This window comes from Natator depressus, chromosome 10, assembly GCF_965152275.1.
Source record: "Natator depressus isolate rNatDep1 chromosome 10, rNatDep2.hap1, whole genome shotgun sequence".
Taxonomy (NCBI): Eukaryota; Metazoa; Chordata; order Testudines; family Cheloniidae; genus Natator; species Natator depressus.
The window spans coordinates 76,834,188-76,860,320 of record NC_134243.1 but is presented as its reverse complement, the minus strand read 5'-3'; the positions used below and the strand labels follow the sequence as shown (position 1 = coordinate 76,860,320).

At 42.4% G+C, this 26,133-nt stretch overlaps 3 protein-coding genes across 5 annotated transcripts in view; all 3 read right to left on the bottom strand.

Annotated features, from left to right (window-relative positions):
• UBAP1L (ubiquitin associated protein 1 like) overlaps positions 1 to 9,519 on the bottom strand; it is a 29,901-nt gene extending 20,382 nt beyond the window's left edge. The window contains exons 1-4 of the mRNA XM_074966564.1: positions 9,470 to 9,519; positions 8,839 to 9,060; positions 4,073 to 4,227; positions 1,472 to 2,302 (exon numbers count right to left, since the gene is read on the bottom strand). Coding sequence (XP_074822665.1) covers positions 1,472 to 2,302; positions 4,073 to 4,204 — 963 coding nt within the window. The 5' untranslated portion in view covers positions 4,205 to 4,227; positions 8,839 to 9,060; positions 9,470 to 9,519. The remainder of the gene's footprint in view (positions 1 to 1,471; positions 2,303 to 4,072; positions 4,228 to 8,838; positions 9,061 to 9,469) is intronic.
• A 901-nt stretch (positions 9,520 to 10,420) lies between these two features.
• PDCD7 (programmed cell death 7) lies at positions 10,421 to 19,988 on the bottom strand. Its single transcript, XM_074966565.1, has 5 exons — positions 19,128 to 19,988; positions 16,129 to 16,267; positions 13,747 to 13,983; positions 13,045 to 13,132; positions 10,421 to 12,014 (listed from the first exon to the last, which is right to left on the bottom strand). Exons 1-5 carry the CDS (start codon positions 19,986 to 19,988, stop codon positions 11,897 to 11,899), a joined length of 1,443 nt encoding a protein of 480 aa, XP_074822666.1. The 3' UTR covers positions 10,421 to 11,896.
• Positions 19,989 to 21,980: 1,992 nt separating this feature from the next.
• Positions 21,981 to 26,133, bottom strand: part of CLPX (caseinolytic mitochondrial matrix peptidase chaperone subunit X) — a 35,037-nt gene continuing 30,884 nt past the window's right edge. For all 3 annotated transcript variants that reach the window (XM_074966562.1, XM_074966560.1, XM_074966561.1), the window contains one exon: positions 21,981 to 25,168. In XM_074966562.1, coding sequence (XP_074822663.1) covers positions 25,078 to 25,168 — 91 coding nt within the window. In that variant the 3' untranslated portion in view covers positions 21,981 to 25,077. The remainder of the gene's footprint in view (positions 25,169 to 26,133) is intronic.

Genomic DNA, 26,133 nt, shown 5'->3' with positions numbered 1-26,133 from the left:
ATTTGTCCACAGGCTCTCCCTTCAAATGAGACTAGACTTAATTAAGTCTAGGCATGGATTCAAATACAGATCAAAGGATGCTGATATGGTAAACTGATCACATCCAGCTTCTAATTCTCAGGGAATCCTGTTCCTAACTCCAATAAGCTCTTTACTTGTCGTTGGTTGGCCAAGCAGGAAACGATTATAATATCAATGAGATGATAGTCAGGTGGCGAAGACTTAAAAAAAGTGACCGTCTAAACACTTGATCTCCTATTTAAGAGCGTGTTGTGTGTATAAAGATATAAAACCATAAGCAAGAGAGAAAGACAAAGCCATCTGAGATCCTAGAAAATGTCTCATGCTGAGAAGTGCTCACCCCGTTTAGGGGCTTACGGAATACAGTATGATGTATGATAGCTGAATAGATTGGGATGATGGATAAGTAATTAAATTTAACAATGGTTTAGTTTACAGAGTACGCATAGGCATATAACCACCCCATAATTACTCTCTCTAAATCTCATGCAAGTAAATATAACTTGAGGTTGCCTTTCATTTATTTGGTCACTGTACCTGTGGCTTTTAAGAAACAAAAGTCTGACATCTCTCAAGTAGTTATGATAGAATTTGAAAATTTAAGATGACAGAAACTGCAACATTCATTCTGTCATTTTGTGGTACTTACTCTATGGTGACATGATCAGACATTATAATGTAACTATGGAACTAGTTCATAATGATTTCTTTCCCGTTTAGACTTTTTAAAAGTGAATTTTGTGCAAGTAAGAGGTGCCAGAATTGGCAGCAGTGAAAGCTGAGGTCTTTCTACCAACGAAACAGGGACAAAAGAGACAGTTATAGTGTAGTACTTCCACCCTGAGCTGCACCTTAGGGGTGAGAAAGTAGTTTAGTCTTCATGTTCATTCAATCCATGGCATCCCTTCTGAAACTGCCAAAAGAGCGAACTGAGGAGGCAGCTGTGTGTGGGATACAACAAGAGATGGTTGCGAAATGTATTTTATTTCCTGCCAAAAATGTCAAAGAAGCAAAAATTGTTTACAGTTTCAGGTTTTCATTGAAAACCAAAAAAAATTTCCGTTGTTGAAAACTGTTTTTTCGTTGCCAGTTGGCAATAATCGAAATGGTTGTAGTTCTTTGATGAAAATGGAAACCGTCTCACAAAAATGTCACCCAAAAGGCATTTTTTTCATTGAAAAAAATTTTCAGCAAAAAGTTTAGACCAGCTCTCGTGAAAACCTGTCCCCCAACCACTACTCAACTTTTCTCAATTAATTTTTTCAGTGTTTTCAGCCTCAACATATAACGAAGGCCAAATGCTTATGATTTCCTCAGCTCCTAAGTTTGGGAAATACTGCTATATAGCTTGCATTGTCTTCTTTCTCTCTCACCCCACTTTACATGGGGCTGTGTGACTACTACCGGTAGCACTGACAAAGGTACACAGTATCAAAAAGCCGTATCTTACCGCAACTGTGGGTTTATGGTTTCTTATTGGAGGTATTGATCTAGCAGCAGAAGGTGTCCTGGGACTGCAGCAAGGGGTAGGTGGAGGTGTTGGGGTTAAAGTTCCCATCAAGGATACATCCGAGGCAGGTCCGTATCTAAGATTTCTGCTACTTCGAGAGCGCTGGTAGAGAGAAACCAGTCTTGGAGCCAGTTTCCTTTCAACAGATGCTCTATTTAAAGGATGCACTAAAGCAGCTAACTTCTTTTTGGCTTCTTCCAACTCATTCTTCATATTATTAAATAAAATCATGGATCTTCTCTGCTTGATCAGATTTGCGGTAACTGGCTCATGGCAGCAGTTTTCAGAAGATGGATCTAACAATACCGGAGAAGTCCTTGGTCTAAACTGGTGAACTCTGGAATGCTGAGGCATGGCGCTTTCAACAAATTTGTTATCCAAAATGTTTTCTTCTTCTTTGTTGCTTTCTTCACCAGTAGTTGAGGAATACTCATCGTCCTCAGAATACTCATTCTCTTCAGAGTACCAGTCCTCACTTTCCGTCTCAGATGGTGCACCCCTGGCTGTGGGAGGGCCATATTTCACATCAGCAGCACTTAGGCTTACACATCTCCGAACAGAGGTTGTGTGTGTCACACCATCCTTTGCTTTCCCACCAGCTCTCTCCTCATTCTGTGTATTGATGACATAGTTTTCTTTAGGATCAACCAAAAGCAGCCAGCAAGGTGGAGCTGTTGGCACAGCATCAGTAGTAACTCCATACCAAGGAGTTTCTTGCCCAGAAGCAGCCTCAATCCAGTAAAGCACCTTTCTTTCTAATGAGAAATCATGCTGTAAAATAGCAGTAAGCAGAATAATTCAGTATTTAAAAAAAAAACCTGATGTGATGTCAGTTAAAAGACTTTTATGGGTTCAAACCTTCACTCTTACTCACCTGAGTAATGCTCACAATAGAACTAGTTGCAAGACTAAGGGGTGCAGGACTGGACACAATGGGCCACATCCTCTGCTGGTGTAAATCAGCAGAGCTCCATCTCAGGCAAGAGAGTTATGCCAATATCCACAGTCTGCCCCAGTATCTGTAATCCTGAACATAGATCTGTATCCGCCTCTCAGAAATAATTACATCCAACTCAAATAAGTTCACACTGGAACTTCGTTTTTTTTTTTTTAATCTTTGAGTAATGCTTAGAAACCAAATAGCTTCCAGAGTTGAGCTCACAATCAAAACCTTATGCTTTGTTTTAAGTATTTATCACCTACAGTACTGGGAAAGGAGAAACACAGAACTGTGGACTGAGGGTGTTGGCATAGAAGTAGAAGGGGTACTATTTTCATATACTTTGTTTTAAAATGTAAATATATTTGTGATGTAAGTCTAAAGACCTGATTGAGCAAATAAATCTTATATCATGCCCTGGAGCTCGCCAGACTAGAACTCTCATGGGCTGTCAGACAAATATACCCCATAGTCAGAGCACAAGTTCTGTTTTTACCACTTACATACAATAAGGCCCAGTACTTTCTAGAGTTACGACTGGAGATGGACCTGAACCAAATCGCCAGAGCAAAAACCCACCAAACTTTGAGGAAAGATTTTTAGATCCAATCTTGCAGCTTTTATCAAATTCAAGTGAAGAATAATATTGTTTTTTTCCAAAGCAAAATATGAAGGTCAGAATTTGAGAGAAGGAGGCAACTGGTATGCCTGTGCAAACACAAACGTGAAAATCAGGAGACTGCACACCTCTCAGTCGTCAATTACCAGTTTTACACATGGTGCATAAGGCACAGATGCAGCAATCTCCTTCAAAAAACTATTCTTAGCATATTGGAGATATTTAAAACAGGGAGCAAAGCAGAGCTGAGCAACAATGAACTAGTGAAGAAGTGCGATGTGGTTTTTAAAACTTTGCAGCTCCTCCAGGCAAGAGTAAACAGCATCAATCTGTGTTAGGAAGAGTCCTACATAAGACAGGCTTGCCAAGAATAAAGTGCAATGACTCCGCCTATTGGTGAGAACTTGTGGAACATCTCTGTAAAAAGAACTGCTTTGGTTTCAGAGAGGACTCCAATTAAAATCCTGTCCATCCTATGGTTGAAACTGTGCTAGCAACAACTGTAACCTAGGAAATCTGCCCTAGTGGGTTCTGGAATAACAACCACCGAAATGACAGTGATAAAAAAGTACTACAGCCAGCCAAAGGGGAAAATCCACAGTAGTTTCCTATGACGGACAAAACTGTTCTAGCAACCAATGTGTGCATTTAAACACAATGTTCAACTGTAATGTGAACAGGGTCTAAGTCTGTCAGAATACACCACACTGCAGCATATGTCCTAGCCAGCGTGGGTAGTTTTGGCTGGCCAAAATTCCCTTTCAGGTCCTGGGGCACAGGCCAAAGCAGGATCTGGGCTTTGCTCTACCAATCTTTGGCCTTGTATGAGACTGCAAAAACAGGTGTGTTTAGTCCAGGAAAGAAATATTTCAAGGATTTTTTTTCCTTTTCAGTGGGAAAAAATACTAAGCTACTCTTAATATCATGGATATTAATAAGAGATCCAAATTAACAAAGGCTCTAAGAACAGAGACTAACCTACCATTGTGCACATTAGGATCTCAGTGCAGTCAGGAATATCAAAGTCGGCTAAACTGATTAAGTTGGTGCCTTCCGCAGAGTCATCTTCAAAGCTCTTGGACATTTTAAAAGGTACGTCATCCAGACAGCTCATATTGTCTCTTGATATTTTGCAATCTAACAGAAAATGAGTGAATAAAAAGAAGTCTCAGTAAATTTAATGTGAAACAGTAGGGTAATAGCATTTCACATGCCCCATCCTTAAAAAGACATGAAAGGAGAGGCAAAGTAGATATATTTTAATGACTGCGAATAAAAATAATTTAGCTTTTGAACATAGTTTAGAGAGAAGTGAAAAGCACTGTATGCAGCCGATTCTGGTAAAGTAGAAGAGCAGTGTCCACTATGAATAACACTGAAAATCTTAAGAACTGTATTTGGTGTCAGATACTAGAAATATTTACATAAAGGGCTAAACTTTATTATTAGATGAAGGAATTTGCAATGTACACAGAATAGGGGCCAAATTTCCAGGGTTCAGGTTTTGGATGATAGAAACTGTTGCAGAACCCAAATGTGATTCATATTGAATGAACGTGTGAACACAGTTTCTTCACTTCACTCACAGAGCTCAGACTGTTGATCTTACGCCCTGTAATTTTGCTGCACATGTGGACATGCCTGACCTATGACCCACATATGGTCAGTGCTCAACTCTACATTAGTGACATACTGTTCTTGTGCGGAATCAGGTCTGTCCACTCACACACACACACACCTTATGCTCGCTGAGGAACTGACAACTAAGCTCTTGCCATGGATAATTAAAGGAGACAGGTTTTTTTCCATTTGCCAGTTTGCACTCTGCTAAACAGACTTTCTAAGTTCCAACGCAGTGCACATCTATACACATCCAGAATGTGCCTGGAGCCAGCTGATCTACCTTCTTGGCCCTATATTTCTAACCTCAAAAGAAGTTCTTATGAAGAACCAGCATGCAATTATTCTTTTATCCTCTTTCCAGAGAAGAGCCTGTAACTGCAACTCATTTGATCATTTGCATATGTGAACTTTCAGTTTGTTAGTTTAAATGGCTTTCCAAATCTTTGACAGCCAACAGTCCTCTCGTCTATCCACCGATCAACTGTTCTGTTTTGATACCTATGGTAAGTGATGATAACTTGAACAGGTGGCATATAGTCACTAAAAGTCACCTAGACTTCAGCTGCACTTGCCGCATGATCAAGACTCATTCATTCTCCACTTCCATCCGCCACTATGTTCAAGCTTAATTCCCCATATATTTTCAATACTCTCCATCCACTTCTCTTTCTTCGTCCCCTCACTATTCCCAGTCTATTCTCAACTGCCACATACCTCCTCATGTCATCCATCCACCCACCCACCCACCATTCTTCCTTCCATTCCCGCTCCCAACCAGAAGGCGGAGAACAGGGAAGGGACCAACTGGCAGTTCTTTTGGAGATGGAGGCTAAAATGGCACCTCAGGAAGCCACTGCTCAGCCTCTCCACCCTTTATGCAGTTTAAGGATGACCCTGGGTTGTGGGGAGGGGTAGGCAGTTTCAACCATGGACTGGTAGGCCAGTGGCCAGGGAACAGTAGAGTGGAAGCACAAATAGACGTCCTCCTAGCCCAGTTGACATGACCCAGCAGCAAGGTCAGAGCTCCGCAGCACAATCCCAAGGGCTTCCCCGCACATGGCTGGCCCACTAGGGGTTTAAAGAGCAGGTGGAAGGTGACTGCTGAGATGGCACTGGGGCATCTTAACCGACGCACACAAATCCAGATGCGATTACTGGAAAGAGGAGAGAATTGCTGACATTACTATTGGGCGCACACACATCCCTTTCTCCAGCTATGCCTCATGGGGAGAAACGCCCGCCCCTGACTCAAATGTAGCACACTCACATTTATTCCTATGAGTTATTTAAATTAAAAAAAAGCAGAATAATGAGGGTCAGCCCATACAGTTTATTTCTACGTGATTTAAAATCTCTCTCTGCCATACCGGTCATTTTTTGGAGCCCTTCATTTGGGAGGTTTTGCCCACATTGTTTTCCAGACCTTGCTATTGTGAGGGCTGAGATAACCACCACACTTCTTGTTAGAGGGTTGTTGCTATTATATTATCTAGACAAACTTTACAAAGAAATCAAATAATGTTTAGCGTGGTAAAGGTTTTTTGGGGTTGGAATGGCAGGGAGAGAAGGGCGGAATCTGGTGAACTGGGATTAGTGGCGTGAAAAGTATTCCTACAATAGTGCCAATAGATTTAGGCTATGAATGACTCAGTTAAGTGAAAAATAAAGATTCTGTTGCATAGGCAGATGAAGAATCCCAGTTCCCTAATTTCTTATCTATGATGAGCTGATAACGTTTTGCATAATGTTAACTGGCAAGTCTTGATAGCAAGACTTCTAATAAGACTTGGAATCTAAAGTCTGTACTTATTACAAAAAAAATCCCTACACAGCAGTTGCTTATAATCTTTCCGGAAAAATAAAAAGTAGCTGGAATCATGTCAATTTTCACAAAACTGTTCTGCCCATAATTTTTTCAAATAAGAGGGAAGGTTTGTTCATTAGTGAGGATAAGTACATCAAAAAAGAAGCAGAATTTATACAAAGAGGACTTAGCAGCACCTATGAACAATGTGGATCTCACAAGGAAGAGGCACCTAATCAACTCACAGCCAGACTTCCATTCATTAGGAAACAAATTTAAATACTGTGTTACTAGACTAAAATATCAATGTTCCTATGCACAATACCTAGGTGCAACTGACCTAATTAACATACCCAGTTTATATTAACATTACAGAAGGGTTGTTATTTGGATTGTTAATACAAGGATTATGTGCATCCAGGGCTGTAGTTGTAGCCAGATGGACAGTAACCAGCTTTGCAATGCTGCACGTGTATTTTCATTAATACATTTCACGTGCAACAAGTTGGAATCCTACACAGGCATAGACCATCTGCTCCATGCTTAAGAGAGGTTCAGCATAAGCTACAGCTTGCGTAAGTGTCACAGAAAAACACAGCCAAACTGTATCTGAAAAGAAATGATTGTGAAACATTGCTCTTTCGGTTACCAGGACTACATATACTTAAGAGTCCACACTTATGTAGTTAATATTATCTTGCAGACATTGCATACTGCAGGGAGAAGGATGTTCCTGTAGGGTTAAATAATAGACAGAGTCTCTCTCTCAAAATAGGTGCAACTTCCATTATTGTCAATGGCAGTCAGGTATGTATATGGGAAAAAAAGGACATTTTGTTACCTTTTCCTAAAGAAAGATTTTTAAAAGTCACTTTTATGGATTAAATGAAGAGGGTTAATGCAATCCCTAAAGCCACTGTGAACATAACAATTGGTGTTCTGACATCTGTCTGAAATATTTGCTATACTGGATTTGCCAAAACATGGGCTTGTCTATACACAAAAGTTAACCCACTTTAACTATAGTTAAAAGCAGTACAATCCCCCTAGTATCATACAGTCACACACATAGAAAAGTGCTTTATACCAGTATGGCCATTCCCATACAAGGAGAATGAAATATACTGGTAGAACTGTATCCACAGCAGGAGTTGTACTGGTATCACGATTTTGATTAAAAAAAATCCCCCCCGCCCCCCCATTAAATAATTATACTGGTACAAAAAAACTGTGTGTACATCAGACCTAAGAAGTGGTGACTACTAGAGACACACTAGATAATGGTCTGTCAGCACTACAAATATTTTCAGAGGTTCATAGCTTGGATTATAATGCCAAATGGACCATTATGATATACTATAAAAAAATAAATATAACTGAGGCTTCCACTTTTAAGATTACAGGGAAACCTGCCTGCCTAAAAAATAAAAGCAGAGTTACCAGTAAATACTAGTTTATACCAAAATACACTTTTAACAGGTATTCTGAACTCATTCATCCAGTGACATCTTCACATCACTCTTAGTCAGTTTCACACTAGAGGATCCAGGTTGACAGATTAATTAATACACATCAAGTCAATTAAAAAAAGATGACACTTAGTACAGGAGTGGACAGAATGTCTTACAACTATACAAAATTGAAATTGTATTGCGACCAAACATGGAATTGGAGCCAAAGGAGCCATGGAAATTTATAATCAACCTTCTTTTGAGCCACAGTATTTTTCTAAACCTCACAAGGTAGCAGGAAAATGCCTTTCTGGACTCAGCTCAGTTCATAGGTTTCATCAGATGAGTGTTTATTTGAAGACATTCTTTTAGAAGCAAACCACAAACTTGGATATAATAGTTACTAAGTGGCACAATATTTTAAGAGTTCCTCTTCAGTTGGTAGCTCACACATCAAAACACGTGTTCTTCATTTGAAAATCAAAATATTTTAACAAGGAAAAGGAACAGACGACTATACGAACTATATTAAAACTACATAACTGGAGTATATTTTGCTCTATAGTACATCAACTGGCATTTTAAATTTTATGTTTATAAACAAGATAGAAGTATAAAGTTATGCGTACCTTAAAAAGAAATCATACAGCTTTTCCCATGAAGTAGAGAAACTTGCGCTGTTTCACATACACTAGATGTTTATCCACTGCTCAATTCTTTAAATGCTTGCACACACAAAGTCAGGTGTCCGAGTTACGTTTCTACAGTTTTAGATTATAGCTGTCTAATCAGTTAGCCTGCATCACCATATCCTTTGACACAATAAGGAGCCTAACCACTTATGCTGAACATCCTCTGGTCACTCATTACCTTTTATAAATTGAGGGCGCTGCTGCCACTGTTTTTATAGAACTGAAGTTTTGTTTTAGAGCAGAGATTCTCAAACTGTGGTCCGTGAGCTCCACTCAGGTGGTCCGCGGATAATTCCCTCTAAGGTGTACGCCTGGACGGCTGCACACAAGAGAACAAAGGGCCGTCCACCTAATTAGTGGAGCTGCGCAGGCGTGGTTCCGCTAATTAGGTGCATGGACCCTGGAGAAGACACACATGTAAGGTGAGGGGGTGGCCTTGGGAGGAACAGGGGGTAGGTGTGAGGGAGCAGTGGAGTTAGAAGAGGGGGTGGGGGGAATTTGGGATGTGCAGGGCTGCGGCGGCCAGAGAAAGAGGTGACTTTCCCCAGCTCCAGAGCTGTGGCTGCCAGGGAGAGACAGCCCTCCTTCCCAGCCTCAGCTCTGTGGCGGGGGAGAGATCCCCCCTCCTTCCCAGCCCTAGCTCAGGGGCTGCTGTGGTGAGGAAGAGAGGGCACATCCATTGCATTAGAAAGGTAAGACTATGAGTTGTGTGCTTTTATTTGTAGAACAAAAAAAAAATTAGATTTTTTTTTTTTTAATATAGTGCTTTTATCCAAAGCGCTTTACAATAGTTAGCTAACGATACAAACATTTGGAAAGATCATGAAGTGGTCCACCGAGACCCTCAGCAATTTTCGAGTGGTCTGCAAAAAAAAAAAAGTTTGAGAACCACTGTTTTAGAGCAAATAAAATTCTAGGGTAAAGATTTCCTGTGTAACAGGAAGCTAAAAAGAGCAAATTTTTTTCCCCCTTTTGTAAAGCAGAAACCCTGGCATTCCCTTTAATTACTTTATGATATAGATCATCATATGGTGTTTAAGGTAATACACATGGAAGCAACAATTGCTGCATTCTCTCTGGCAAAAAAGAGTCACACTCTCATTTTAACCCTTTCAAGTCAGTAATGCTCAGTGTGCCCATACTGACAGATCTCAACTCTGGGCACAAGTTTCAGTTAAAAATTATGAACATTTACTTGTAAAGCCACAACATAAATGGTGTTGAATATGCCACTATATTTTAGTCAACCATATGCTGATTTCCTGATGCAGTTTTAGGGTGAAATGAATTTCATCACATGGAGTCTGAGTAGATACTTTCTATACAGTTGATGTGTAAGTGAGTTGGAAAGATTAAATCCACTCCCTCGCGTTGGGGCCAAGATGCAGGGTTGAAGCCTATGGGCTGGAATAGCAACTGCAACTCCGAATCACTTGCATAGATCTGGTAGGTAGAACTAGAACCTGCATAAACACGGATCCCATTCCATGCCCCCATCACTGTCCTATATATTGGCCTGTACACAAAACAGCTGCAAAACAGAACCTTCTGTAGTGCTTAGGGAAAAGAGTTGTGGATGTTTGCCTGTATGGCTACTCTGCCAGCAGCCCTCCCCATACTATGGAGATTAAGTGATGCAAAGGCTTGTGCTGGTCCTCTGGACCATGGAAAATTTCCCCCTCAGAGAACAGGTATTTATGACAGTTTCCATTATTTTTTATTTCTTTAAAGTATAAAATGCACTTACAAAATGAGAGTTGTATTTTTGATCAAATTATATTTTACAAATAGTATCTACTTACAAAGAAAGCAAGTAACTAGCAAGAACAATTACAATAAATTAGACTTCAGCTTTTATTACATTTTTTTTTCTAGTAGGCTTATTTATCAAGCTATATACAGTGAAATGGCTAGTCTACCTTTTTGAGCATGATGATACAATTATGGATTGTCAAGATACTTCTATTAGCACCATACCCAAATACAATGTCAATGGAACAGGTATCACATGAATATTAGGCTCGAGTGTCTAGTCTATAGGAGATTGAGCACATACAAAATTTCAGGTTTTATAAGCAAAGCGTCTCTTGGACACAGTGCAACACATGACTATCCAGAGGGGGAAAAACCTTTTCATTCTTATAACAAAACTGAAAACAAGACTTTTAAGCCCTTCATTAAGCAAAAATAACTGATTTTGAACAGGAGATAATCAAAGAGCTAGATTTTTAAAGCTGCATGCATTATTACTGCATGTATAATGCCCAAAAGCTGGCTACTAATCTGGCTGAAAGAAAGAGGCCATCTGTGGAGCTCACACTTTTTATTTAGGAAAATAATCTTAAATTTGTGAGCTACGTTTGATGTATAATGGCTAAACGGCATATCAATATAAGTAATACTTAGCATTTTAAACTCACTATACAACATTAATCCTTGTGAGGTAGGAAATTATTCATAATTTTGCAGTTTGCTTAAATAGACAAAAAGAGCTTATTGACTGCCAAAGGCCACAAAGCAAGCCAGTGGTAGAGTGAAGACTAGAACTCAGGTTGACCACAGTGACTCTTAGAAATGTCTACACTTCTATAATTATGTGGTGTTGACTATTTTTTTGTTTGTTTTTTGTTTTAAAAAGAGATCTGGAACTTCAGGGTCAAACCTTAGATCGAGAGTGTTCACTGACTTTGATACTACTTTTGGAATAGAAATTTGTTTCAACACTAGTTTTCTATGGAAATTCACCTCTTTTGGCGATAGTCATTCACTATCTCTACAACCAGAAGAGTTCAGAGAGAAGAGATGACTGCTGAACTGAAAGCTTACATGCTAGGGAAACAGCTAAATCTGATGTCCAATGTGAGCATTTTGATTGCACACACATGCTCTGCAAAAGTATCAGCCCACTTACAATACCCTCAAATTGTAAACAAACTCACTCAAATCCAAAGGCTAGTTAAATAAAGGCCCATAACAGAACTGTAATTCTATAGCACCACAACATTAACAACAAACATGGCTTATACTATCTTTTACACTTGGATATTTATCTGTTAATCCAGGAGGTGGAAAACATTTTTCTCTTATCGTTTTTCTTCAGGAAATTCCAACTCCAGTATCTTGCCACATGCTTTACAATTAAAAAAATGAAGTGGTGGTGTAGATTTCAAGGAAAACTTGGGATCTACCTACCTATATGTGAAATTCCTACCACTTCAGACTGACTTCTTATAAAATTATCTAACAGCAGTGGCCCAGGTGTCACTGGTAGGGAGACTTGGAAGGACCCATCCTGGAGGGATGCAGCTTCCTTCAGGATGATCAGCTGGTACCAGATACTGATCCCATTCATGCCTTTAATAGAAAAAAAAGATTAAGATAGGCATTTGTTCTGTTCCACCTCACACACCTTAACAAAATACATTCACATACATGTTCTTTTTTCATACTGTTTCATATACAAACACATTATAAAATGTACTTCTGAATTACATTCTTCAAAGCAAAAACTTGAAGATACATTTTTAAACCAACATGAAATGAGCATGAGTGAGCATGCAAGTTTCTAGCAATTATATATGGAGATTCACTACACTTTATGCTGAAGCCTACAGCATATTTAAAGAGTCAAAAGCATAATGTTCCTGAATTAAATTTAAATGACATCAATATATATATTTTTTAAATCATGTACTTTACCCTAGTAAGTATGCTGCCTTCATTTTATAGGTTGCACCATTGTACATAGTTATACAGTAGTTTAGGATCAGAAGGAGGACACGGACCCTTCATTTCCAGACTGGTTTCATGGCAGCTTGGATATTGCAAGTCTATGCACTTTATAAAATGTAAAGTTTGTAAAACTTAATTTTAAACTTTCTATGAGAAGGTAAGCATGCTCCCATGTAAAAGCAGGTCAAGTGTTCCAGGAAAATTCACAAGGTTTTTTTGTGTGCAGAGGGCAGTAATATTGTTGACTTGAAAACGAGGTTTTTAGCAACCACAAGTGTGTTGGTGTGATTATATGTTATGATTGTAGTGAGCTAGTACTTTGAGATTAATATTGCGTGTGAAAGTTGCCTTAATTTATTATTTGTTTGCTTTTTAATGTTCAGGGTGTTGTGAGGAAATATATTTCAGCAATTATAACTCTATGTTAATGAAGTTTTTTGGGTGGGAATACATTTATGTTAGCTGAAAGCGGAGTTAGGCAAACAGAGCTGCCAATTTTATAATCAAAGTGATCTGATGAGAATTCATGGTATAAACTTTATACTCTGGAGGTCAAAGAAACAACCGACTATGTAATTTTTATCTTCACAAATCTCTACATGACAGACTACCACCTCATTACCACTAATAAACTAAAGATGTTTGCTCTTACCTTATCTGGATGAGGGCTGGTACAGAATGCTCAGCTTGTAAATAATATTGTCTAAAGGGTTGCAGTAGATGATTAAGAGGAAACTCATCTGTTAAAACACATACATAAGAAAACTGTTCAACAAGATATGACCTTCAATATCAAAAAGTGTTAGGATCCTTAAAGGTGCCATATCTCACCTGTCACTCCGTGATTACTGTTTAAAGTTATTTGCTAATTAATATATTCTTGTTACAAAAAGTATTATGGGATTTCTGATGCCTACAAGTGGTTAGGACTTTCTCCACTCTTACAAAAGACAATACTTCCAGTAGCAATCTCCCTCCCTGGGAACACACTGGTATTGGGGCTGTACTAAAAGGAGCAATGACACCTGCTGAATCACCAATACTAACATATCAACATGTTGTGGGACGTCTTCCATTTAAATACCAAATTCAGCCTAATCCTGCTTGGCTTGTAAGGTTTGGTGAAATCATAGTTTGTGATACTGTGACTATACTCCTCTTACATAAAGTAATTTTCCAATTCTATGAACATGATAATGAAAGGGCATGAATGAACTTGTGTATCTTGTCTCCTGCTCTTCATAGTAATTTCAGCACATAGCAGCTTTTCCAAGCAAAGTTGTGTTTGCATTTTAATCTGACTTGTTTTGAAAAAAACCTCCCCAATACTGAACTAAAATATGCAGAAACGTACCTGGATCCCCAAATAACTTGGAATCAATGTCACGTTTTTGCTGTAGAAGCTTTTCCCTTTCTTTCTTCTGTTTCTTTTCCATTTCTCTTTTCCTCTCTTCTTCCTGTTCTCCTTCTAACATAACTCTTAATGCTCTCTCTTCAGCTTCATACAGTTCAGAGCGTTTTCTGATCAGTGTCCTCAGCCTCTGTATGTGATGTTCAAAGTCTTCATCTGCTGAGGGTGGAGGACAAACACCTATACAGACAGTGAATTAAGTTATAATTTTCAATCACAGAAATGGTACTAATTTCGGTTTCATACTGAGAGTGGAGTTTGCAGAATCTCCAATAACTTATATCTGGTCACCCATTTTCCTCATGACTATTCTCCAATAAAATGACGTGGGTCAAGAAGGAGTTTGGAAAGAAATGTATATCATGCAGAATACTACAGTTACACACAACAATCTTTCAGAGATACTATCCTATAAGAATGGAATTTAAGGTAACTGCTCAAGCAGTATCTTCCGAATCCTCACTAGCCAGGTACTCTATTCATGACGTTTATTATTTATGTACAAAATGTTCCCGATAGTCTGGTTATTGGGTACACTCAGCACATACTGCTTAAATAAATATAACTTACGATTGTTAATAATACCACCTAATATAATTATTCATTATTATTATTATTACTGTAAAAGTTTTATTATCTGGCACGTTGGGAGAATGGGAGGTGCTGGTAAGTCAAAAATTCTGGTTAACTAAGAGGGAGTGAGTTTTGGTGCGGGAGGGGACTCGGGGCAGGGGGTTGGGTTGCGGGATGGGTGTCGAGGTGCCAGGTCCATGCGGCTCCCCGCAAGCGATGACGTGTCCCTGCTGCTCCTAGGCGGAGGTGTGGCCACTCCTGGCCAGGCAGCTCTGTGCGCTGCCTCTGCCCGCAGACCCCACCCCCGCAGACACCACTGGCTACGGTCAATGCTCCTTGGTGGAGGCACAGCCACGCAGCTCTGCGCGCTGCCTCCGCCCGCAGGCACCACCCCTGCAGCTCCCATTGGCTGTGGTCACCAGCCAATGAGAGCTGCGGAGCCAGCCCGCAGCACCGCCTGGCTGGAAGTGGCCATGCCTCCGCCTAGAAGCAGCAGGGACATGTCGCTACTTGTGGGGAGCCGCCTGAGGTGAGTGCCTCCTGGATCCAGCAGCCCAAAACCCCTCCTGCGCCCCAGCCCCCTGCCCTGAGCTTCCTCCTGCACCCAAACTCCCTCCCAGAGCCCACACCCCCTCCTGAAATGCCGATTTATAGAGCTTTCTGGTTGGTAAAGTGCCAGATAACACAGCTTTTACTGTATTAGCAAATCATTAAGAAAATCTCACCAACTGAACCTGTTAAATAAAGCATTTGGAATAAATGCAGGAAACCTATTGAAGTTACTAATTTGGCAGAGTCAGGAGCAAGTAAAAAGACACTACTGGAGAAGTCCTTATCAAAATACCTTCGGAAAACCCACTAAAGGCCTGATCCTGGGATTTGTTGAATCAGGTCTCCAAGAGCTTATTGTTCTTAGAAATATCTATTCTGCTGAAATATCCTGAGAGCAGAACAGAACAGTAAAGTACCATCTGAGGAAAGAAAAAGACCCAAAACCAAAAAAATACCTTGCGACCCAAGGCCCTGATCCTACAAACACTCACGCACATGCTTAGCTTTACTAGAATGAGAAGTCCCACTGATTTGTGATTTCAATTAGAATCCATGGGACTACTCACAACAGTAAAGTTAAGCATAAAGTTGCCTTATGGGGACCTCTGCAAATAAATCCCCCAAGTGACCACCTGGGTATTGTCTACGCTGCAATTAAAAACCCACGGCGGGCCCACGCCACCTGACTCAGGCTTGTGGGGCTTGGGCTGGAGCTTAGGTCCTAGGATCATGGGAGGTGGAACAGTCCCAGCTCGTGGACACCATAATTAAACAACCCCATAGCCCGCCAGCTGCGGGTTTTTAATTACAGTGCAGACATACCCTTTATTTACGAAGCGAGGGCCAACTCATCTTATAGACGATCTGAAGTCTCCATAAACTTAACAGAAGTTTTAGAGCTTGGAAGGCACCATTATCATATCCCATTTTTAGTAGAGAGTTTGTATTACACAGATAATTACACAGGGCAAGCTTTTGCCAGCCTTACTCATGTTGCATAAGCCTTTAATCCATAACAATGAAATAGGGGTAATCATGAAGAAAGGAGCTACCTAATGCAAGAATGGAAAATTCTCAATATTATGGAGTTTTGCAAAATTAAGACATTTGCTAGCTATATTTGAATGCCTATATAATATTTGTCTAAAAATGTTTTATTTCTTGTATTTCTGCATAGATCACAAAGTGCCAATAATTTACCTTTTCTTCCTGCTGCCTCTTTTCTCAGTTTTCGAAGCTTTTCTAAAGCACGCAAGATGTCCACCATTCTCTTTGTGTCTGCCTGTTTTTTCCTTACTTCAGATAAGACACTGTCTGCTGCAGCTTTAAGTTCACGTTCCTGTGAACAGAAGAATGTACAGAGATTACATATATATATATATATATGGGCAAGAATTAAAAAGAAAGCTCATATAGGATAAAGGGAAAAATAAGTGAAAACAATATTCCAATGATGGAGATGAAATAAATCAGTCACCTGCCTATTGTGTCACTTTTAATGGAAAGAAATAAAACAGGGCAAAGAAGCCTAAAAAATTGGAGAGCAGCAGAGTAACACCAAAGCAGTGGTATCAGAGGTTGCTGGTAAATTCATAAACCGTAATAAATTCTGTCCTCAGAACATCAAAATGATAGATAATGTATGCAGATTAAACAAAACTGGGATCCAAGTCCCATGGTAGGATGCACTATGGGGTAATCAATTATTTTTTGTCAAGATCCAATGTCTTGGTGAACAAACTCCAGATTCCAAAGAAAATAATATAAAAATAATAATAATAAATGATAGTAATAAGTAAATAAAAAGATTTCCTGGTCCATTCAAAAGCATCTGGTGGTCCGGATTTGGCACCCAGGGCTGATGTACTAGTTTGTAAGTAGAGCACAAGGTTAAATGTATAGGCTCAGATCTTGAAACTTACACTGCATGCTTTGTAGCATTCTAGTAACACAACACAACTGTATAGTGAGTGGATCTGGTATCCTGACTAAGTAACTCCTTGGTGGCATAGAGCTGACATAGAGCTCTTATGACACGCCTCTTCATGCCCCTAATGCAGAATAAATCTTTTGCTTTAAAAAAAAAATTATATAAATAAAATGGAGAGCTAAAAAAAAGGGAAACACTTTTCCAAATTGCTTACAATGAGAATTATGCTATGGAAATGAATGGAGCTTTCAGCTGGTCAACAACAGTATTGCCAACCCCAAGTTTTCAAAAAATCATGACGTTAAAAAATAATTCACTCTAGGTTCTTCTTTGCCTTCTGGTTTCTAAAGCCTGATATATACTTAAAATTTAGCCTTACCCAGCTACATCGCTCAGGGGTGTGAAACATTCACATCCCTGCATGCTAGTTAAGCTGACCTAACCCCCAGTGTAGACATGGCTCAGTCAGTGAGAGAATTCTTCTGCCAACCTAGCTACTGCCATTTGGTGAAGTGATTAACCACAACGGTGGAAAAACCCTTTCCATTGTGTAGGAAGCATCTACAGTATGGCGCTACAGCCACACAGCCGTGCTGCTGTAGTGCAGACACATCCTGAGCATCTAGAGGATACTCGGGTCACATTCTCAAGCTTTTCTCTGCAAGCACAAGGGCTAGAAATGTACTTAAAAAAAAAAAATTTGAAAGCAAGGATTTTCACATAATCCCTTGACTCCAGGAAGTGGGGCTGTAAGAATGTTACTAAATTTCTTGCAAAATCTCTTGCAAAATTTAAAAAAAAAAAAAAAAAGAGAGAATTATAATAATTCCTGGTTTCAGAGTAGCAGCCGTGTTAGTCTGTATTCGCAAAAAGAAAAGGAGTACTTGTGGCACCTTAGAGACTAACCAATTTATTTGAGCATAAGCTTTCATGAGCTATAGCTCACTTCATCGGATGCATATAATAATTCCTCACACTTCTTGGAACTTTCATTAAAGGAGGGCAAAGCATGGAAGCATACGAGCACACCAGTGAGGTAGCTAAGGGATACAACAAGGATCAGTGCACTCTCCAATTTAGCCACTTGGTACATGGCAACACAATAGTTTAGGACAAAAAAGGAAGAACTCTGTGCAGGGAAAATTTTATGTAGACTGAACGCAATCAGCCATGTCAGGATTTGGTCAGAGCAATGGAGTCAACGCCCACAATGGATCTTTAAGGACTACCAATGGTCAGGACCATCTCAAAAAGCACAGCACCCCCACAGGTGCTGGAAGTCGGGGTGCTGCCGCACTCCCTGGCTTGAAGTAGTTTCGGAAACCACTTCAAACCAGGGGGTGTGGCAGCACTCTACCAGGGTTGCCAACCCTCCCGGTTTCACTGGGCGTCTCCTGGAATCAGGCTCTATCTCCTGGAGGCTACTGAAACCAAACCAGGAGATTTTAGGCTGCTGAAAGTCTGGCAGTGCAGCGGGACTAAGGCGGTCTCCCTGCTTTCCCTGGCCTGCTCCCGGAAGCGGCCAGCACATCCCTGCAGCCCCTATGGGGGGCCCCAGAAGGTCTCCGCGCACTGCCCCCGCCCCAACCGCTGACTCTGCAGCTCCCACTGGCCAGGAACTGCAGCCAATGGGAGCTGCGGGGGCAGCGCCCGCAGGCAGGGGCACCAGGTGGAACCCCTTGTCCCCCTCCCTGCCAGGGGCTGCAGGGACGTGCTGGCCTCTTCCGGGAGCGGCGCAGGGCCAGGGCCGGCAGGGAGCCCACCTTAGCCCCACTGTGCCCGCCAACCAGGAGCCATCCAAGGTAAGCGCCACCCGGCCGGAGCCTGTACCCCTCACCCACTTCTGCAACCCAACACCAGCCCTGAGCCCCATCCCAGAGCCAGTACCCCAAACCCCCTCCCGCACCTCAACACCAGCCCTGAGCCCCATCCCAGAGCCAGTACCCCAAACCCCCTCCCGCACCCAAACTCCCCCCCCCCAGAGCCTGAATCCCACACACCACCCCTGCACCCCAACCCCAGCCCAGTGAAAGTGAGTGAGAGGTGGGGGTGGACAGAGCGAGAGGGGATGGAGTGATCAGGTCTGGGGGGGGGGGGCAAGGGGGCGGGGCATGGGTGTTTGGGTTTCTTCGCAACAGCTGGCAACCCTATAGACAGGGTTTATAGGTTGGTTCAATGGCTCTCAGCACCCCCACGGTGTGAATTGCTCCAGCACCCCGAGCACCCCTCCATGACAGCCCCAGGCAGTGGTACGGGGTGGGTGCAGTACCCGGGTCTTCTCCTCCACCTCCTGGACACACTTGGCTCGCCACTGGTCGATCCTGGCCTCCCTTTCCGCCGCCCGGGCCGCCTCCTCGTCCCGCGCCGCCTCGGCCTCCTGCTTTCTCTTGTGGAGGCGCAGACGCCGCTTCCGCGCCTTCTCCGCCTTGCGCCGCAGCTCGCCCAGGTAGCCGGGCTCCCGCAGGGGCCGCACCCGCTCCTGCAGCTCGCTCAGCAGGGCGCGGGCCCGGGCCTGGGCCTCGGCCCAGCCCGCCTCGTCCCCAGCGGCCTCCTGCTGCCGCATGGCGCGGCACAGGCCGGCGAGCTGGGCCACCGGCCCCAGGGCCCCCGCCGCCAGCTGCCGGGCCTGGCTGAGGCTCGGGGCGCCCGGCGGGGGCGGGGGGAAGCCGCGGGGCCGGGGCCTCCTCTGGGCCAGGAACTGGGCCAGCCAGAGCTCATCGCGCTGCCTCAGGGCGGCCTCCCCCTCGGCCGCCTCCCCCCGCGGCTCGGCGCTGCCCTCGCCCCACGGCGGCGGCGGCGGGCGCGGCGGCCAGGCCGGCGGCCCCGGGGCCGGGAACAGGAGCCGCGGGGCGGCCTCCCGGCCGAGCGGAGCCGGGCCGCAGCCTCCCCCGGGGGCGGGGAAGTAGGGGCCGCCGCCCCCCGCGGGGAGGGGGGGACGGTGGGCGGGGGGCAGCTCGGGGGCCCCCGGCGGGGGCGGCAGGAAGGGCGGCGGGGGCTGGGCTCCCGGGAAGGGGCCCGCGGCGGGGGAAGGCGCGAACAGCCCCCCCGGCGGGGGGAAGCAGCGGTACTGGGGGGGCGGCGGCGGCGGCCCCGCAAAGCGGGCGGCGAAGGGCAGCGGCGGCTGAGACATGAGGGGCCCGGCTCCCCCGTGGCCCCGGCACGAGCGCTTCCGGCAGGGCTGCGCCGCTCACAGCGCCCCCCGGCGGCGGGGAGGAGCCAGCACCCCAGGAGAGGTCGGGGAAGGGTTGATGGATATGGACGTCGGGGGGTGAGGGTGGTGCCCAGCCTATGAATATTTATGAAGGGGAGGGGTCTGAGCAGAGCCCTGAGTTTAGATGGGGGGAAAAGTGAGAGGTGCGATGCAGGTGGAGGAAGGAGAAGGGTCTGGGCAAGGGCTGTGAATACATAGATTAGGGAACCTAGAAATACGTGTGAAGGGAGAGGTGTGTAAAGGGCCGATGAATGGGTATCACTCACCCTCACCTCTTCCCCCATCCGCTCTCTTCAGCCAGTGACAGCCAAAAGCAGTTGCAACAACAAAGTCATTTCTGAAACTAGGGCCCAGCCTTTCCTAACCCCCAGCTACTGCTGCAGCCTGCTAGAGGCGGTCCCACATTGCAGAGAGCGCAGCGCGGAATGGGCATGATCCCCTCCCACAACCCAATTAGACCTTGCGCTTTAACAGCAGCTCCTGCTGTATTACAGGACACCTTAAACCTATCCACATCACAAGCCTCTATCTTCCTCAGTGCTAGAGCTGCTCCTGATACATGCTGGGAAGTTAGTCGTAGAGTTGAGCTACGAAGACCCTGCATTGCTCCAAGAGATCTGCTCTAACACACCACTAATGAGTCGACTGAAATCACATTTTCTTGCCCCCCTTCTACCCCTAACGTTGTCACTCAAGCAGACAAGGGGTCAGTTATTGCACACGAGCAGAGAATGATCCTGTAGCCTGTGCACTCTGGCACCTACCACCTCATGCAATCAGCCCTGGAGTAAATGTAAGGCCCTACCAAGTTCACTGCTGTGACAAACATGTCATGGACCATGAAATCAGGCCTCCCCCGTGAAATCTAGCTACTGGAAGGGAGAAGGGGTAGGGTTAGGGGCACCCCATCTGGGGGGCTACTATCATGTCCCTGGCTCCAGCTGCTAGGCTGGGGACGTATAGGACTTACTCTTCCTCTGCACGGCCATGCTCATGGGCACATCAGAGCCACCTTCCTGAACCTACCCCACCTACAGGAAGCTCTGGGGCTAGACAGCAGTCCCAGAGCTTCCTGCAGCCACAGGAGGGTGCCAGAGGTGAAGGTAAGTCTGATCTCCCCAGTGCAGCTGGGAGCACCCTGCAACTGGAGGAGGTACCCAGAGGTGGGTCTGATCTCCCACAGAGAACCACAGTGTAGGCAAAGAGCAAAGCTCAGCTGGGACTAGCAGCTAGGAGTCTCTAGTTGTGGTGCTCCCAGCAGCACAGGGGAAGATCAGACCCACATTTACCTCCTGGAACCTCTTGCAACTGCCAGAGGCTCCAGTGCTGCTGCCTTCAGTACAGAAGTGAAGGTGGCAATCCCGCCCCCCCCCACACAACTGCTTTGCAACCCTCCTCCCTCATGACTTTCCTTTGTGTCAGGACCCCCAGGTTACACCACCAATGAGTTTTCAGATGTAAACATCTGAAAACATGAAATTGACTAATTTCCAACTTCTATGGCTATTAAATTGACCAGAATGGACTGTGAATTTGGTAGGGGCTTAAGTATATGGCATTGCCTTAATTGACTCCACCTTGGAGTTGGCCAACTAGGATCACAATGGTCAAGTGGGGCGACATAGCTGGCCTCAATACATCTGCAATGCCAGCTGCTTGAGTGCAAATCCTCTTCCCATGACCTAACAGAGTGCAATGATCAGACTATTGCATGTGCACAGATGCAGCAGGCAACAGCAGAATGTCACAAGGAGCAGAATTAATGCACAACAGAGGTAATTACAAAACATTATGTAGTATTTGACTGTTACAAGACATTTAATGTAGCCAAGTCAGAAAAATACATGTGTTGACACGATTAGCTACTAGTGTGGCCTTGTTTGCTTCAGAGAAGTGATCAAAAACTTGTTATAGTGTACCAGTCTACTCCCAGCTGCTTCAATATGTTCATTCTAGCCAAACTAGCAGTTGAAGAACTGCTCTGCTGTAGGTTTGCCTGACCCAGCCACACTCCTGCTATTTTAAATCCTTTCAGCTGCAGAGTATAGATATCTATTCCATTCCCATAAACCCCATCCCCAGCTCAGTGTCCAGGAGCAGTGAAGCTGTGATTGCACAGACAGTACTAAATGAAACAGTGAGGTGAGGGTCTAATTGAACCTTTTCAGTTTCTCAATCTACAACAGCACAGAACTGATTTGCTTTAGTTTGAAATGTTTTTGAAGCCTGCTGAAAGTCTTCTCCAGCTGGTTCCTAGAATTTCCCCTCACACATTTGTGTCCCCAGAGTAATGAACAAATAGTCAAGTTTGTAAAACTCTTTGCAAAAAGCCAAATCCAACCTCTTCTCCTAGACCTTTGGTGGGGTCCATTATGCAACTCATTCCATCACAGTGCAAGGAACTGACACAGATAACTGCCACAACTGCTAATACAATGTACTTTCTCAATGAGATGTATACACATGTAAAACTCTTCTTTCCTCTTTCCATCACAAATATTGGTTTGATGCATTTCAAAAAAAAAAGCACTGATCTTCACTTATACCGTCATTCTAGCCTTTTTATTGCTATTCTGGACACAGGATTTCATTTAAGTCTGACATTTCCCTTGGCTCAGTAGTATCCGAAGAGATAATAGAGCAAGCATTTCAGTAAGGCAATTACTGACTGTAACTGACTATACAGAAGGCAGCTCTAAAAAGGCTCACTCCCCACTATAATCAACTTGAGAACAAGATTTCAAATGAGCATGAAGATGCAAGAGGGTGGCCCTTAAGAACCTATTATAATTAGGTAACTTTTTAATTAAACAGTTAGTAGAAGCAGCATTTACCTGGCAATAATAATGGGGATAACCGAAGGCAATTTATATTAAACAGATTTCATTTTCCCAAGTTACAGCTACTTTGCTTTTTTATTGTACTTTTGTTATATGTACCTTTAAATTTTAAGAATATGAAAATAGTCGTGATTAGCTTGCATAATTCCCAAAGAACCATTATTCTACTACATAGATTCAAAATTGTCTAAAAATATGTAAGCGGACTCACAACTGTGAAAGCTCAATATGTAAATACTGTATATAACTTAATTCAGCTTTTTAATAAGGATCCTGAACATAACTCAAAACATTTCCCAGAATGCGTAATCATTTATGTGCCATTACTTAGGTCTCATATTTCATCTACCGAAATCTGTAATTCATGAATATTTGCTTTGTTTTATTCAAATGCCAAACCTATTTTTGAAGTACAAATTGTAGTTCTACTACATTTGTTTAAAAACATTTCTTGATTACACATTAAACTAAGTTGTTTAATTATTTTCACTAAAACATTTCTCAATCATTTAAAAAAAGAATTAACAGAATTAAAATTTGAATTTTCATTCTACAAAAAGGAAAATGAGGTTAAAGTTACCAAAACGGGAAGTCAGATAAGTCTATATTACAATCTACCGTTGCTTCTCCTGGAAGTATCCTGAACCCTGAGAGCAGCCTTTCCTGAACCATTACTGGGTAGTTTAACTAGAAGAAAAACAGAAATTGCAACAGAAATTCTGTTGCATCTGATTAAATCTCTATTTATTGTGTCCATTCTATACAACCATGTATGTATTACCTGACTGACTTAAATCATGTTAATTCTGAACTACGAGTGAAGAAATGAAGGCGTGGGCCAATAGAACAGTACCTGTTCTGATCTAAAACATTCACTGTATTTCTAGCCTAAAAACAGTAGGGGTGTTTTAATTAAATTAACTGGCTTGACTCAAAACTTAACAAAAAAGTCAGTATAACTTAGAGCCACATATTGCTAGGAAGAACAAAACATCGAAGTTGTCAGCATAGATTTTAATTTCTGAAATAATCAAAAAGATACAAGTCCCTTAGTGTTTTACAAATGTTTTCCTAAAGGATCAATTTAATTAGAGTGTAAAACAAAGTTAGGGCTTTTTTTGCTTTGCTGAAAGTCTAAAACCAAGAAAAAAAAAAACCACAAGATGCAGCATTTAAGCATGTAACTTAAAAAAAAAAAGCACTGTCACGTGAACAGTCTCTACTGATTACATCAAAAATACTATACATTCACTTTACTTTCTTTCAACTCTTAATGTTATAAGAAGATAGGTGGGCAAATATCTGGCATCAAAAAACTGATGCATGATATGTTCCAATACTTTAAACAAAATGTACTATATAAAACATTAATATTTAAATTTTTAGGGCATTTTAAAGTTTAAATACACATGGTCTACTACTTCCTGTAAATTGTTTCCTTCCAAAAGAAATTCAGACTTCTGGTTCCACTTGCTTTCACAGTATTCTAAAGGATCCATTAAAACGTACATGTGATGCTAAGGTAAGTAAATAATGGTATGACATTTGGTATTGCAGCCAATTATTGTAACAAGTTAGTGTTACATTTGAGCAAAGCTGCATTAAAAAAGTAATAAAAAATCTGATTTTTTTCAAAAATCTAGTTTCTAGGGAATTTTTCATGACAAACGTAACAAGTCTCTCCAGCATCCATCTGGGTTCCAAATGGACATAAATCTAACACTGACATTTACAGTGAATGAACTTAACCCGAGTGAAATATATGCAAAATTAAGTTTGCTTATCCTCTATTTTAAATTAAACTTGTTTTCCCATTTGTAGAGTAACATTATTGTAAAATGTAACTATTTGCGACACCTGCATCGTTTAAGCAACACCGTCTTTGCTTTCTAGAATTGTTTGTGAAAGCACATTTATTTAAAAACTGAACAAAACGTAATGTACAATTTATATTTGAACATTATGCTACTGAAGTCCAGATAATGTCCACTGAATAAATCAATGTGATGTTACGATACATGATCTGATTTTTTTAAAAAATATTTTAACTTTTTTGACCATGTATTATATCCAGGATAGACCCAATGCCTTCAGTATCAGACTGTAATGCCAGATAATGATCTTAAAAATAACCAAACACACTATATGCAGGAGAACATTGACACTATTTAATTGTTTGCAGCATCTGCTTGACGAGGCCAGCCTTCCTCTTCAACTCCCGAGTCATACTCTTCTTCAGAAGTATCTTTAGTCGGAGCCCTACAATTTAAAAAAAACAAACAGGTATTCCAGAAAGCATCGTTTCAAGTTGGATATGGCATGTGTGCTGCTTTAAACACTGGTCTCAAATGTCTCTTGGGAAGGTAATTCACTGATTAAACCTTATTTACTTTCTTGAAAAGGAAAATTATTTACATTCTTTATCACAAATTAAATGATCAGAAATAATCAACAGGGTAAAGTTTAACTTTCCAATAAACACTGCAGGCTCCCAGTTATTTTGCAGTACACTTCCTAACACTTAACGCAAGTATTACTGAAGATAACACTTCGCGCTTCAACAATCCCCCCTCTACCTGCAGATTGAGCTCCTCAGAATTAAGCCTGAATACTGACTTGATAAATAATAGTATTGTCTCCTATGTTGTTTTTGGGAATCTGTCTACATACAACTTATGACTTCCGGTTGATGATATGGAATGCTTTAATGTGTTTAGCAGAGGTCTCCAAACTTTTTGCTGGCATGACACCACTTCAGTGAAATATTTCCTCATGGGGCTCCAGACAGCATGGAGGATGCCATTTTGAAGAGCATGACCTCGCACATGATCATGCATGCAAGGTCATGCTGTGTGAAGCAAAATGGAATCCTCTGCATACTAAGGATTTCTGTGCCCCATCAGCTGATAGCGCAACTTCAAATCCCACAGTTCAGGAACTGCTGGTGTAGTGAGTCAGCCACCAGTTGGCAGGTGCTGTGTCATGTACCTTCTAGCTCAGGGATGGTGCTAAGTTGTTAAATTGTAATGGGTTGCCTATTCAGGCGGGAACCCATTGGGACAGTAGGTTGGCTGGAGCTCAGAGGAACAGTTCCCTGAACTTCTCTGCAGGGAGGGGAGAGTGGAAAATCACCAAACGAGACAAAGGGGCGGGGTGACAAAGCAGGGGTTTAAAAAGGACTCTCACAGAACCAAGGGGCAGGCTTTTGGACGAAGCATTGGACA

Coding starts and splice junctions, on each gene's coding strand:
- PDCD7 (XM_074966565.1), bottom strand. CDS start 19,988: ATGTCTCAGCCGCCGCTGCCCTTCGCCGCCCGCTTTGCGGGGCCGCCG. Junction 13,133..13,746: donor CAAGTTATTTGGGGATCCAG/GTACGTTTCTGC, acceptor GTGTTTTAACAG/ATGAGTTTCCTCTTAATCAT. Junction 12,015..13,044: donor CCAGCCCTCATCCAGATAAG/GTAAGAGCAAAC, acceptor TTTCTATTAAAG/GCATGAATGGGATCAGTATC.